This window comes from Tuber melanosporum (assembly GCF_000151645.1).
Source record: "Tuber melanosporum whole genome shotgun sequence assembly, scaffold_38, strain Mel28".
Taxonomy (NCBI): Eukaryota; Fungi; Ascomycota; class Pezizomycetes; order Pezizales; family Tuberaceae; genus Tuber; species Tuber melanosporum.
This window is the reverse complement of record NW_003299063.1, coordinates 405,522-419,249: the sequence shown is the minus strand read 5'-3', so window position 1 is coordinate 419,249 and position 13,728 is coordinate 405,522. Positions and strand designations below refer to the sequence as shown.

The 13,728-nt window shown below is 48.2% G+C and overlaps 3 protein-coding genes; 1 reads left to right on the top strand and 2 right to left on the bottom strand.

The window, feature by feature from the left end:
- Positions 1 to 19: 19 nt before the first annotated feature.
- Positions 20 to 2,488, top strand: GSTUM_00007644001 (uncharacterized protein). XM_002839562.2 has 4 exons: positions 20 to 427; positions 485 to 820; positions 880 to 1,222; positions 1,310 to 2,488. The coding sequence occupies exons 1-4, from the start codon at positions 200 to 202 to the stop codon at positions 1,537 to 1,539; spliced, it is 1,137 nt and encodes a 378-aa protein (XP_002839608.1). The 5' UTR covers positions 20 to 199; the 3' UTR covers positions 1,540 to 2,488.
- A 401-nt stretch (positions 2,489 to 2,889) lies between these two features.
- GSTUM_00007642001 (uncharacterized protein) lies at positions 2,890 to 7,109 on the bottom strand. XM_002839561.2 has 5 exons: positions 7,019 to 7,109; positions 6,315 to 6,949; positions 4,264 to 6,252; positions 3,845 to 4,202; positions 2,890 to 3,793 (listed from the first exon to the last, which is right to left on the bottom strand). The coding sequence occupies exons 1-5, from the start codon at positions 7,026 to 7,028 to the stop codon at positions 3,132 to 3,134; spliced, it is 3,654 nt and encodes a 1,217-aa protein (XP_002839607.1). The 5' UTR covers positions 7,029 to 7,109; the 3' UTR covers positions 2,890 to 3,131.
- Positions 7,110 to 10,522: 3,413 nt separating this feature from the next.
- Positions 10,523 to 13,543, bottom strand: GSTUM_00007641001 (uncharacterized protein). XM_052355791.1 has 5 exons: positions 13,468 to 13,543; positions 13,009 to 13,402; positions 11,440 to 12,953; positions 11,160 to 11,385; positions 10,523 to 11,086 (listed from the first exon to the last, which is right to left on the bottom strand). Exon 3 carries the CDS (start codon positions 12,198 to 12,200, stop codon positions 11,463 to 11,465), a length of 738 nt encoding a protein of 245 aa, XP_052211757.1. The 5' UTR covers positions 12,201 to 12,953; positions 13,009 to 13,402; positions 13,468 to 13,543; the 3' UTR covers positions 10,523 to 11,086; positions 11,160 to 11,385; positions 11,440 to 11,462.
- Between the last annotated feature and the right edge of the window lie 185 nt (positions 13,544 to 13,728).

The window sequence follows — 13,728 nt, the reverse complement described above, 5'->3', positions numbered from 1 at the left end:
CAAACAGCTCAGGGCCTGACTGGAATCTTCTGTTAGATATTTGTAGTATCGTTCTTTCCTCCACCAACTGTTCCCTCTTAAGAGGCACCGAGTCTCCCCCCGTTCTATCTTCTCAATTGCACAATTATTTACAGCTTACTGCGCAGACACTACCTCCTTTATACCTCTCACACAGCCCTTTGAACCCTATACGACCCCAATGGCCGCCCCACAACCGCCAGTTGCTAATGGCTACAAGGCCAACTCCGAGCTCTTTACTCCTCTCAAGCTGGGGAAGATGGATTTGAAGCACCGCATCATTATGGCCCCATTGACAAGATGCCGCTCACCTGAGCATATACCCGACGAAAATGTCGTCGAGTACTACAGGCAGCGCGCCAGCGACGGTGGTCTCATCATTACAGAGGCTACAAACATCTCCGTCATGGTAAATTTTCGTAATGGTGCTGCTTTTGGAGCTTATCCATTCTAACAGGTTCCATAGGCTGGAAACTACCACGATGTACCGGGAATCTTTACTCCCGAACAAATCCGTGCTTGGAAGAAAGTAACCGACGCTGTTCACTCAAAGGGTGGGTTCATCTACTGCCAATTGTGGCACGTTGGAAGAACAACCCATCCCATCAACTTGGGTGGAAGAACCCCGCTTGGGCCCTCTCCCGTCAGGTTAGAGGACTCCCAGGTCTTCTTCACCCGGGAGGGGCCGAAGGATACCGTCACCCCCAAGGAAATGACCATTGAGGAGATTCAAGACACAATTTCCGATTATGTTCATGCCTCCAAGTGTGCAATTGCTGCTGGCTTCGACGGTGTTGAAATCGTGAGCATTTTTCCCACATACCGCTAAAGTACACACGCCCTAATACTACCGGAACATAGCACGCCGCAAACGGTTACCTCCTCAACCAGTTCATCTGTGACAACATCAACCTCCGCACCGACACCTATGGCGGCAGCACTGAGAACCGTGGCCGTATCGTCCTCGAGGTAGTCGACGAGGTCACTGCGGCCATTGGGGCCAACCGTGTCGGAATCCGTTTCTCCCCCTTCGGCTTCTTCCAAGGAACCAACACCTCCGACATCCACGAGCACTATGGCTACGTCATCGAGAAGGTCGGCCAAAAGGGGCTCGCATACGTCCACCTCATCGAGCAGCGCTGGGAGCTGACTATGGACAATGAAAGCAAGATGGAGAAACTCTTCGCTATTGCCAAAGCGAAAGGTATTCCGGACGAGGATGTCGCTGACTACCTCACCCTCATGCCCTTCAAGAGGCTTTTGCACGGAACCCCTATGCTCGCTGCTGGAGGTTTCGACGCTACCAATTCTGGGAGCACAGTTGAGAGTGGTGGGGCCGAGGGAATCGTCTTCGGTCGCTACTTCATTAGTAATCCGGATATCGTCGAGAGATTGAGGAATGGATGGCCTTTGTCCCACTACGACCGCAATACCTTCTACGTTCCTGGAACTGCTGGATACACTGATTATACTACATATGAGCAAGAGAATACCCATAAACCGGCTAGCGCTAAGATCTAGATCTCACATTTTTTTCCCTTTTCTGTCAGCTCCCCCCCATCTATTCTTTGCTGTACTCTTTGTTTTCAGCAGGGTTATATAATAGTCTCTTGTACCGGAGGATCTCATTCATAGACTGTAACTTACATTGGGACGGAGCGAAATATCGTCTGGGTTTATTATACTATGCTCAATTTTTATCTATTCCAAGTAAGGATTCTTGCACCTGAGTTACTTTCATTAGAAGGTAGAGCACACAGTGCTTCAAACGTCCACCACAATACCAATAAAGTATCACCACCCCTCACCACCTCAAAAGCACATCAACAACAGATCCCACACCTACAACCGAACCTCCTCATCACGAGAGACCATATATCGCAATCATCGCGCGACGCGTTGTGAAAAAAACTCCAAAATCCAAAACCAACCATCCGGCACCTGAACAGTTGTGTCTATATAATACTCTCCCATATGATAAGTTAGTCTACGGACCTTAGAAACAACAGCCACACAACATTCAAACCCCCAAGAAATCGACAATTTCCCATTCTAACTAGTTAGTACAATACAACACTCTTATCGAACCCATCCCGGGCTCCCTCCCATCCCCGCTGTCCAATCTAGGTTCGCTATAAGTAGGTACAACATCAGTCCCTACGTACCATAATTCAAAAGTTGCCGAAATGAGTATCATAGACTATTACATTTCCATAAATTCACTTTTGTGCGTGTATGCTATGATACCATGTTATTGGTCTTGGCTATTGCGATAAAACGGCGCTCAAAGGAAGGAACAATTCCGAGCTGGTAACCTCGGACTCGGTGAAGTAGTCATTCCTGCCATGGTACGAACATCACCGCGAGCGGGGGTGCGGGCGATCAAGGGCGATATGCGGAGTATATAATATATACATACATCAGATTCTGTGTGTGATAAGTGCCATTGCATGCTGGGACACAAGTCATCACTCGCTGGGTGGGGGGCTGGCGTGAGTATCGTCCTGGTAAAGGACTCATGACGCCCCCTCACCCCCCACACACACACGAGGGGTTGGATGCGATTTCCTGTCGCGTTGTGATATAGGAAATACTATTATATATCATAGTGCTCTTGTGCTACGCGTTTGTGTGAGTGTGGGCGGGCATGTACTCTACAACTGTAACATAGTCCTCCAAATCCTGACCCTCTCATAGCAAAGCCTATTTTTTTTTTTCCATCGCTGATATCCCAGCTGTGGTCACTCCTTTAATTTAGCCAATACCTAACACAACACAAAACGCTCCCCTAAGTCACAGGTATACTAATAGAGTATCGGTACACTGTGCTTCGCCAAGGTATCACATTCATCCATACACCCCTTTATCACTAAAGATCGCTAACTCAAATTACTTCTACCAACACAAACAGCCCCAACAATAATAAGCATACCTAGTACCAATGAAACTGAACTGACGGAAAAAAGGAAAATAAAAAAATAAAAAAAGGCAATGTTATATACTAAAGAATCTCTTCCACCTTCCGATCCACCCCCGCCTTTGGCACTACAACCGGCAGTATCAGTATCCTACAATAAAAGTTTTTTAAATCTGCAAATTCCATGTTCCATCTCTTAAAGTACGATCATCAGATCATTCCGCTGCAATTTCTCCTCATCAAGATTAGGGTAAAAAGGCACAAGACAATCCGCGCTCTGCACATATGCATTATTGTACAGTCTCCAGTACGGTGTCCGGACCTTCCTTGCGGGGTGGAAAAGGCCTGCCCATACATAGTTCATGACTAGACCGGGGCCGATAGCCATCCGGATAGCATCAATTGCTTCAATGATCCGGTCAATGACGTGCGGGGATGTCTCAAACATATTCGGGTATAGTAGGTTCAATAGATGCATCATAGCATCCTCACAGCCCAGTCCAACCACTCCTAGTGCAACATGCTTCACAACAGAGGCCGCAGTCTGACGATGCACTTGGTCACGGTCGATTAGTGCATCCTCGAGAAGGGGAGTGACAGCATAAACGTAATCCTTTGCCATCTCGCCAATGTACTCAAATAAGAAGGAGAGGGATTTGAGGACACCGTTCTGGACATTAAGCTCTGGCACTCTGTACTCGTTCATCAAGGCTGGAAGGACGGTAAAGGGAGCGCAGGTCTCAGCGACAATACCGATGGCAACGGCAGTACAAACACGGGACTGGCGTTCCTGAACACGGAGGTTGTTGAGCAATGTTGCAAGAACATCCTGGGGACCGATGGCTTTGGCAATAAAACCTAAATCCAGGATTAGCAACCGCACGAGTATGAATGAGATAGATTGCTTACCGAAAGTGTTGTTTGCTGCTCTCCGAATACCCTTTTTGTGTGCTTTTAACATATCTAGCAACTCAAAACAGATTCGCATCCATTCCCTCGCACTCACAAACTCGGCACCTCGATCCGCGATTCTGCCTACCAAATCAATGGTGTTCTCTTGCACCTTTTCGTGCCGATTTCGCAAAATTGGAGTCAGGCGAGGAAGCAGGTCCTTGATTGGAGGCTGCATGCTGTTGATGCCTACAACTGTGACAATAGACCTCAGAGCTCCAAGAATCGAACCCAGGACTTCGGGATACTCTTCTCCTAGGTACTCATATAAAACAACACCTAACTTTCCCATCAAAGCATCCTCGCCGCATTGTTTCTTTTTTGCTCGCCGGTCAGCTATGTTCGCAATACAAATTTAATACAAGGAATAAACATACCATGACAACCGCAATCCGTGAGATCAAGTCCGCACTTTGCTGGCGGACGGCAGAGCTCTTATTATTCAATCTCCAGAGAATGGTACTCACGATTTGTGGCAAGTACGGTTTACACCTGGTGCCCAACGCATTAACCACAGTACCAAACCCGTTCAACATAACCACATCCTCCATAGTTTGCTCCTGGAAAGCGAATAGGACACCATCCACGAGTCGCTCCTCCAAACGTTCACCAATGTCAGCAGCGCCGAGAGAAGCAATAACCTTCTCGACACTCTCCAGAGTCATCTTACGGTATGGCTCACTCTCATCCTTAAGATGATCAACTATCCTCTCAATGATCTCTCCACATCCAACCTTTTGGCCAAGGTCAACCGTGGTTTCAACCACTTGTCGATAGTTTCGTTTGTCCAAAGCCATGCGCCTAACCCAGAAAGCTTTGAAGAACTCGGGTAGCACATTTTCCTTCAAGTATGCCGCGGTTACACCCTCTGTCCCTGCACATTGGCTGATAACCTTCAGGACGACTTTTTTCATTTCCTCATCCGGACTCTGGAATTCTCTTAGCAGGATTTCCATTACTTCTGAGGTGTAGTAGTTGGCATATTCCTCGTCCATGAGTGGGATAATATAACCGACTGCCTTCAAGAATCCAGCCAATCCCTTTCCTCGCTGCTTCTTTGCACCGGTCCATAGGGGATTGAGAATTGTATCAAAACTCTCAATACCGTAAGGGCTTGCGGCCTCGGCCAAAGCAGCAATAGCCAAACTAGTGACTGTCCTAACCTTAGCCTGTTCGTCCTCCAAGTTAGGCCCGATACAATCCACTAATCCTTTGAGATGGGGTAAAATGGCACAACCCATCAAAATGGGAATCTGCTGAACAATCTTGACACCAGTGTGTCTTGCTTGCCAACTCTTCTTACTACGACAAACAGCCCTCAAGAAGGGTAACAACGCGGGTATACCAAGGGCGGAGGCTACTACGGCGAACGCTCTAGCTGTGGTGTTACGGACGTATTCGTCGACATGATCGATATCCGGCCGCATTGTCGAAATCATATGAGCCAAGCCGGCGGCTTTCGAGAGATTGCTAATGATCTCCCGTCCCTCGACTCTCGCATAGTAATCCTGATCAATCAGAAGTGGCTCAATGACGACCAAGATTTTATGCACATACGGCCTGACAAGGTCATCCAGCTTGTAGAGAATACGATCAATGACCTTGACCAACAAGTGTCGCTCCTGGTCCTCAAGGGTCTTCTCCATGAGCAAGGGCAAAATCTGGTTGAATAGCGGCCCTGCACCAAATTGACGAGCATTATCAGTAAGTTGACGAAGAGCCGTCTTTCTCATTGGTGGTGTTCCGTTCTTGACTTTCAGGAGTAAACGCATGATTTTTCGTTCCTTCAATTCCTCGACAGTCATGGAGTTCTCATCTCCGCCGTCTACGAGCTTTCCAAAATAGACCATATCCTCGGCTTTGAAGAACTGGAGATCACCGACTCCGGGAATATCTGTGGGCATCTGTTTTCCCAGGATCCTGGCATTCTCAGGTTCCTGCATCATAAACCCACCGATTCCGGAGGATGATGCCATGGGGGCGGGAGTAGAGACAAGTTTCCTAGCAGGGGTACGGATAGGTGCATATCCTGGTGGGGGTTCAAGAATCTTGTATCCTTCCTTTGGCAGCATTTCATCCAATTCTTCGTCAGATAGAGGGGCATTTCTATCGCCATGGCCAAAAGTAATCGGCAGCGAAGCTACCGGTGTCGCATTAACAGTAGGATGGATTGGTGTCACCAGTCCCTGGTTCCCGACTGGTGTAGCAGCAGTGAGTGAGGGCGCCTGATCCCATCGAGAACGCTTTACCACTGGTGTCGCGTCTGGTGGAGCAGCGACGTCCCATCTGCTCGATCGCTTTTTTGAAGCGTCCTCCTCTTTTACTGGTACCGCGTTATCATCGACACCAACATCCCATCTCCTCCTCTGTAAGCTTGTTAGCCAAACATCCTATGTCACAAGGCTAGAGTAAGATTTGAAAGGCATACCCGCTTTCTCGTCCCATCGGTCGCTCCATCTCTGTTCTCTACATCAGCCTCTTTGTCTTTAAGAGTGGCCTCATGTTCAACGCCATCCATCTTCCCATCCCCGTTTTTGAGCTTTTCCTCAATCTGCCTCCTAACACGCTCCTCTTCCCTCTCAAGTTCCTTTTCCAACATAACCTCCCGGTAGCTCCGGCCCTCACCCTCCACCCCATCGCTTGCAAACGCGTCCTTCCGCGTTGGCGTCAACTGTCTTTGGAACCTACGCTTCTGGTAATCCGTCTCTCTATCGGCGATTTGACCCCCTTTTGCCTTTGCAGACATCAGATCCATATCATCATCACCAGCATTCGCAAACTCGCTTATAATCTCCTTGGAAGCAGTATACTGGCCCACCAGTCTCCGTGTTCCATCGCCCCCATCCATATCCACATCGTCGTCGTCATCGTTAGCGGGAATCGACGTGTTGTAACCAGCGAACTTGTCCCCATTCGCGCGATCGTACAATGTGGTGTCGAAGGTATCAGTCAAGGCCACCTTCGTAGAGTTGTCCTTGCGCTGCGTTGAAGGGTCAAAGGCTTTCGACTTTGACTTCATCGCATTGCGCTCCTGTTGCATGCGTTTGATCTCCTCGAATTCCGCTGTTGATAAGGTCAGCCTTGCGCCTTGGGAAAGGAGGGAAAAGCCAGCAAAGGGGAGGGTGTGCTTACCATCAGCCATCGTGAGAAGTTTAGCGGAGAAAAAAAGCTAATAGAAATAATGAGCGAAAGAATGACAAAGAGTTCACAGATGCAGTTGGTTAGAGATGCGTTTAGCGGAAAAGGTTGATGGTTCGGGAAAATCTCACGTCGTGAAAGTGGCAACGAGCTGTTTGGGCGTTGCCAAGATTTCGCGTGCTATTACCCGGCCTTTCGATTGCTTGCGGCTACGTTAATTTCTAAGAAGAACCTGTGTAACCGTACCCGCTGTGAGGTCATAACCAAGTGCTGATGAGGGCACGATCGAGAAACAATGTCTCCGACGGCGATCTCGCGAACATAATTCCCTACTCACAGACTTCTCAATCCGGCCGCTCCGGTTTGAACTTGTATTCCAAGTTCAATTGTAAAGTCAAACCCCCCTTAGTTGCCTACATCTTCGGGCGCATTGAGATCACTCGGTCCCCAACACCGACTTCCACCCATCTACGTAGAATTCCCCGAGAACATCACATACGGCACCCATGCGTGCTCGGAGCCGCCCTCACGTCCTGGTAAGACAGACCCAACCGAGCCCTCCCGGGCACGATATGTAGGATCAGCGCCAAACTATCGATACCGCACACAGATCTCGATGTTTCAAATCGGCCAAACAACCTTTAAAATCCGTCCAGACAGACAGACAATCCACCGCCATACCACAGGACAAAGAAAAACCGGGCCCACGCCGATACCCGATACTTAGGGTTTATCCTAGGCGGAAATTTTTGCGCTCGGTGGCTTAGAAGAGGCATCTTGTTTGTTGATCGTTGTTCCCCAATTCATTCCATGCAAGCCATAGAATGGTTCTTTTAATGCCCCTCCAGCGCCTCGCAGTATAATGCGACACGACACTGAAAATGTCGTGTTTCTCAAAAACAAAACAGTTGTCAAACTTGAAACTATTTGGCATAGAGGGGATGATAAGTCACAGTCGAAGTATTTGCCACAGAAGGGCTTAGAAGTGGTATGCTGGGCTCTTCAATCGTACTACATAGTGGGAAGGCATTCTACTCGGACCAGCCAAACGCAGCAGCTTTAGATTCCCTAGCAGCCAACACACACTCACAGATATAACTTACCCACTTTTATCCCACTTTTATAAAGATATTTACCTCATATCATTTTTTTTCCCTCTTTTTTTTCCTTTTTTGCCACCTATGGAGACCATCTATTATCAAAGAAACTCGCAAAGCCCAAGAATTTTGTGAATTATAGTACCCTAATACCCCACGAAACAATGAAGAGGTAAATATCACACAAGTAACTGTATTAAAACAAAGTCGCCATTTTACTCAACTACGGTATTCTCATACCGTTATGGCTGGGATAATAACACATGGTAGTACAGAATCCCACCTCCCCCCATCCACCTGCATTACAGCCCCGTTTACCCACTTCTTCATATAAGAGAAGTGAAATATTCCCATCGACCGATTTCGGTAAGATTCCAGAAGGGTATTTATTCTATCCATCATCCCTTCTTTCCCAATAAGTCTCCGGTTGGGGGGGGGGGGTTCCGGCGAGCAATAGAGGAGAGCGGGAGCACAAGCTATATACGAGTGAATATCCATCACATACACATCAGAACCACCTCACACCGCTCCCCCTTCAATATCCCCTCGATTACTCGAGTACCAGTACCCCTCCAAAACCACTTACATCACAACCAATCACTCGAAATTTTACCTCCGGCTCAAATGTCCTAATCATCCTTGCATGTATGGCACGGATCCGGTGGCTCTCCCGGTATTATTATTATTATTATTATTATTCACCGCGAGGCAGAAAGACAGTCGACGATGCTGGAGAAGTATAATATGTATAATATGCGCTGGCAGGTTCCCGCTAATTCCAGAGGAAACCTCCACCTAGAAGCACCCGGCAGCAAGTGAGTCATGAGGGAGCAGTACTTGTATCGAGGGGCAGGGTAGAGCGCGTAACGATGCGCCGTGGCTTCATTCGGCGGTTCAGTGTGGACCGCTTCCCGCTCTGATTCAACTCGATACTCGAGTAGTCCTTTTTTTATATTTTTTTTATTACTTTCTCCGAGCTAAGAGTATCGTACCGGTATCACATTGCAGAGCTCCTACGAGTTATTTCCCGACTCCCGTGGGGGAGGGGGCATAATGAGCAGTGCCGGTAGCTCATACGTACGATACGGTATAATTCTTACAAATCCGGGGCACTCCCGAGTGACTGCTCAGTCTCGAATATTCCATCGAGTATCATAAATGTACCACTAAATATATGTCCGGCGGAACGCTGTATATCACAACGCTAGCTGTTCTAGCCACTGCCCGGCACAACATTTACAAACAACGCAAGATAACGCAACACCAGAGGTTCAGTAGGATTGCGCTCGGGAAGCCTCCCCTACGACGGGTATGTGAATCTTATCATGTCTTGCAGGTTAGACTACCGTTCTCGCCAGAAGGGTTGAGCCTGCATGTTCCCGTTTCTACCGTCACACTCCCGATCAGGAGGATCCAAGCATGGTTCAGGGTGGGGAAGATCTTGAATTGGGAAAAGAAAGGAAGAGGGAAGCGTTGGCAGGTCCTTTTTAGCAGTACAAGTGGGGTTGTGGGTGGATGATGGATGGGGATAGAATGTACAGGAGGGTGGACCTTTTTTTCAGTCCTATTCATCGCGGTTCCAGTACTCGCAAAGCACCAGTTTGGTGGATCATACGGGACGGAAGGCAATTCCTTTGAAAGCGTTATCAAATGGACTTGACCTCCCTCACCGTGCCTACCTGCACAATTTCAGTATCAACAAAGAGCAGTCTGGTATCATTCTGTGCGAGTCATGCATTGCTCGTAGAAAGTGTGAAGGAGTATATATACCTTATCGTAGCCCACCGAGAAAAAAACCGCCCTATTAGAACCGGCAAACAAAGCTACTCGTAAAATAGAAGCATCCAGCCCCCGGTCGAAAAAGCGCTTTATGAGCGCCAAGTTCTAGGTGGATCTGCCAGATTTGTATCATACTCGCAGGGACTTTGCGATTTCGCATCCGGAGACAAATCTTAGCAATCTGGTTGGCCCAGATCCACAATTGCCTCACATTCCGGTGCATACCCGAGTACGGTACTGTACGTGTACTTGAGTCCAATACAATACAATACAATACAGTACTAGTACGGCACCGTATCATATGTGTGCAGAAAAGACTTTACACACCAAAAGTCCTTCAACCCGAAAAACTTTGCGACAAGTTCGCATAGACTCCTAGCTCTAATTAAGTAAGACACCTCCTTCCCCCTCCCATCCACCAGTTCAAGTACCCGGGGAGATATTTTCGTACCCGAGCACAGGACAGATTTATTCTCCCGGTTAACTGCAGGTATCCCTGTCTTGTAGGAAAACATGAGTCAAAATCCAAACCACAACCCCACGCCTCCTCCCTCCCTCATCAAGGCCGAAAAGGAAGGCAGCAGAAAAACTTTTTCAACCCTTAGACTACTCATACTGAGTAGGGGTGCCAGCGACGATGATACCTCGCACGTCAAGTCTTGTCAATTCAATGACCCATACCGCCCAAGGGTGCACCAGGAACCCGGTAATCCAAGCTAAGCAGAGCCAACCATAAACGCGCTAGGCGAAAAGAGATGAGAAAAAAAAATAGTTTACTATTATGGCATCATGTTGATCACTCGGCTCGAGACTCGAGTACGCTGCAGGAGCTCCTAACTGCGGGTAGGTACGAGTACCGTACTGCTGACCGCTGCCTCACCATAGCGCCACACCGAGGTTGGGATGGGGGCCGCTCGGGACGAGGAGGGGCTTGTCGTTGTTGTGTGTCGCAGTGCATGATAAGCGCTGGTACTTGGGCAGTACGAGTATGATACAACGCGTGGGCGCAAAAAGAGAGAGAGACCTGCAGTCACTTGTACTCGTACTAGCGTGCTCGAGTCGAGCGAGCTTGGCTGCCGTTAAGTGCAGCTGTACAGTACTGTACTCTGGGGGGCGCAGTGGTATATGGCAGTACATGATATTGGAAGCAAATTTTTTTTCCTTGCCGGAGGAGTTCGCTACGGTTCTACTTTAAAGGACATATTGTAAGTTCCCAGTACGGTGATAACTTTAAACTTTCACACTGCAGGCTATCGCACCGTCTCAGACGTTTTTGGTGGGGCAGCTTGTCGCACTGCTTCTCCACATTCTCTCCACAATCTCCACAATCTTGGGTCAGGCCGTTGGGTTAGGGTTTCCCGTGAATGTACGAGTACGAGTACAGTATCATACTAGTACAGTAAAGGAGAGGATATCGATAAAAGAAGATCTCAAAGCTCGCAAATCACTAAGGGACAGCTATAGAGAAGATTGAATTCTAACGCTCTGAGTACTTGTAAGCAACCAATGTTTGCCTGCTTCTTCCTCCCAAAAGCTCACCTCTTCCCCTCCCCCCTCCTCCACTATATCCTAAATCCTAAATTGCAACAGCATAAATGCTGTGGGGGACGCAACCATGTTCGTAGTCGTTCATGCGCAATCGTGGACCTTTCTGTGGATGATCGCAAGGCAGGGGAGAGAGTATTATGCTCATACATTGCGAGCATCACTCTTGGCGATGGTGGTTTTCCTCGGAACTTCGTTGTATGAGTCCCCCCCCCCTTCATCGTAGAAACACAGGACCCCACGAGCGGATTTATAGCTCGAGGTTTTGATTTTCCCCTATAAATCCCAGCAATGGAGGCTTGGCCATTATGCTGGATAGCGAATTCGATCGGTTTTCCCTGGACAAGTGCCCGTACAGATCCGGTCTGCCGCCGTAGCGTAACTTTGTGGGGAATTAGACATCTGTTAACTACCTGTAGGGGGGAGATGATGTGCTTGGGGGTTATTTCAAGAACCACGTGCTCTGGAGCCCCCCCCTCCCCCCAGCACCGTACTGGTAAAACCACACCCAAGTTGCAAGTATCAGGCGTCAAGTCCCCGGCACAGAGATCAATTATTTGTACTCTATAATATTGCAAATCATCTCGCGGACATCTGAGCGTCCACACTAACTTCGGCTCTATCGTTGTGGTACGGTACTTCATGCTGGACAAACTTGTAGCGATAGACAGTAATATACCTTCTTCTCCTTCCTGAGCCCATGAGTCTATGACACGGTATGATATACACACCCGTTCACCCCTGATGCCTCTCATCCCTTAACCGTCTTTGGCGGCGAAACCCGCCAAGTCCAGATCAGCCGGAAGCTATACACTTGGCAAACTTGGGCTCATTTTGAAGCACGATACTTTTGGACCACTACAGCCATGCTTCTCACCTAATACTTAGCCAATCAACAAAGATCACAGAAACAAGGAGTAAATATTGGATAGCCCTATCAAGAATTTGCCTAATCGTCTTATTTATTCAGGATATGTTCACGATTACAACTGAGACCGATAAAATATATCCGTCACGTGCCTTATCCGGACACACTGCCCCAAGAAGGTTCACCAAATTCTTCTTGTCAGGCTTCACGTGACGGACATAATTTCATCTACTGTATCGGCCGCACTCGCGGTCCATTATGTGATTTTGGCAGTCAAAAGGGCGGATTCCGGACCCCCGAGCACCATCCATCCATCCATCCATCCAGCTTCAAACGACCTCCCCCGCCTTGGTGAAAAACAGGATCATACGGCTGAGGATAATGTACGAAATCGTGGCATCCAAACGGCCCCTCAAATTGTCGGTATTCATTTCCCGCACATCACTCCATTTTCCGTCGCCACGGGGCTTCGGGTCACTCGTTCGGTTGGTTGGTTGGGGTTTTGTCCTCGGATGCCGGGACAACTCGTTCGGGCGAGGTATAAAATTCCCCCGAAACAACATTCACCCTTTTCCTTCTTTGTGTGTGTTTACAAGCAGATTGTAAGGGGAAGTGCAGTTCTTCAGCCCGCTGTAATAATCTATTGAATAGTACAGTACTCTATCCAATGAACGCGGTATCGAGGCATGGCTTACCTTAGTCAGAGGCTGAAAGAGAGGTTTATGATGTGACCTGTAGCCACGAAGCTGCTATATTTATTTTGGCATATAGCGCTCATATAGGTCTGCTATGGTATTGGTCGGCAGAGGGCCAATCGACCAAGCAGACGCTCACGATAATACTTGTATACCCAAGGCGAGAGCTTGGGTGCGATCACTGGAAGAGGAAGTGAAGAACGCAGAATGTGTTGGTAACAGCGCGGTATTTGCCGTTTCTGTTCTGCGAATGGTTTTCGTTTTTGTTTGTTTATTGCGATGTGATACCACGATATGCAAGTGGATTGGGCGAAGAAAGAAAAGAAAGAAAGGAAAGAAAGAAAAGAAAAGAAAAGAAAAGAAAAGAAAAGAAAATAAGAGGAGCCGTTCTGTGCTGTGCCGGGCAAAGCTTAGCATTCCATCGTACGAGTATCGCACCGTATGATAACAAGAACTTACCGGTATTGTCGAAGCATTTACCGGTATCACATAACCGTCCACCGATAACCCACCAAAGTTTTGGCCTTTGCTTGGATCTCGGTGGTTGTGCATGCGTAGCAGCAGTTCCCCTTTAAAAGCGCCTTGACACTCCGAGTACAGTACTTCGCGCGGCTTGCATTTCAAAGCCCTGAGCATGTTATAAAATATACACTTTGCGCTCTAGACCTCTGCCGGTTCCAGACTCCGGCTCTCATCTGCCGTGGTTCGACAAACGCCTTT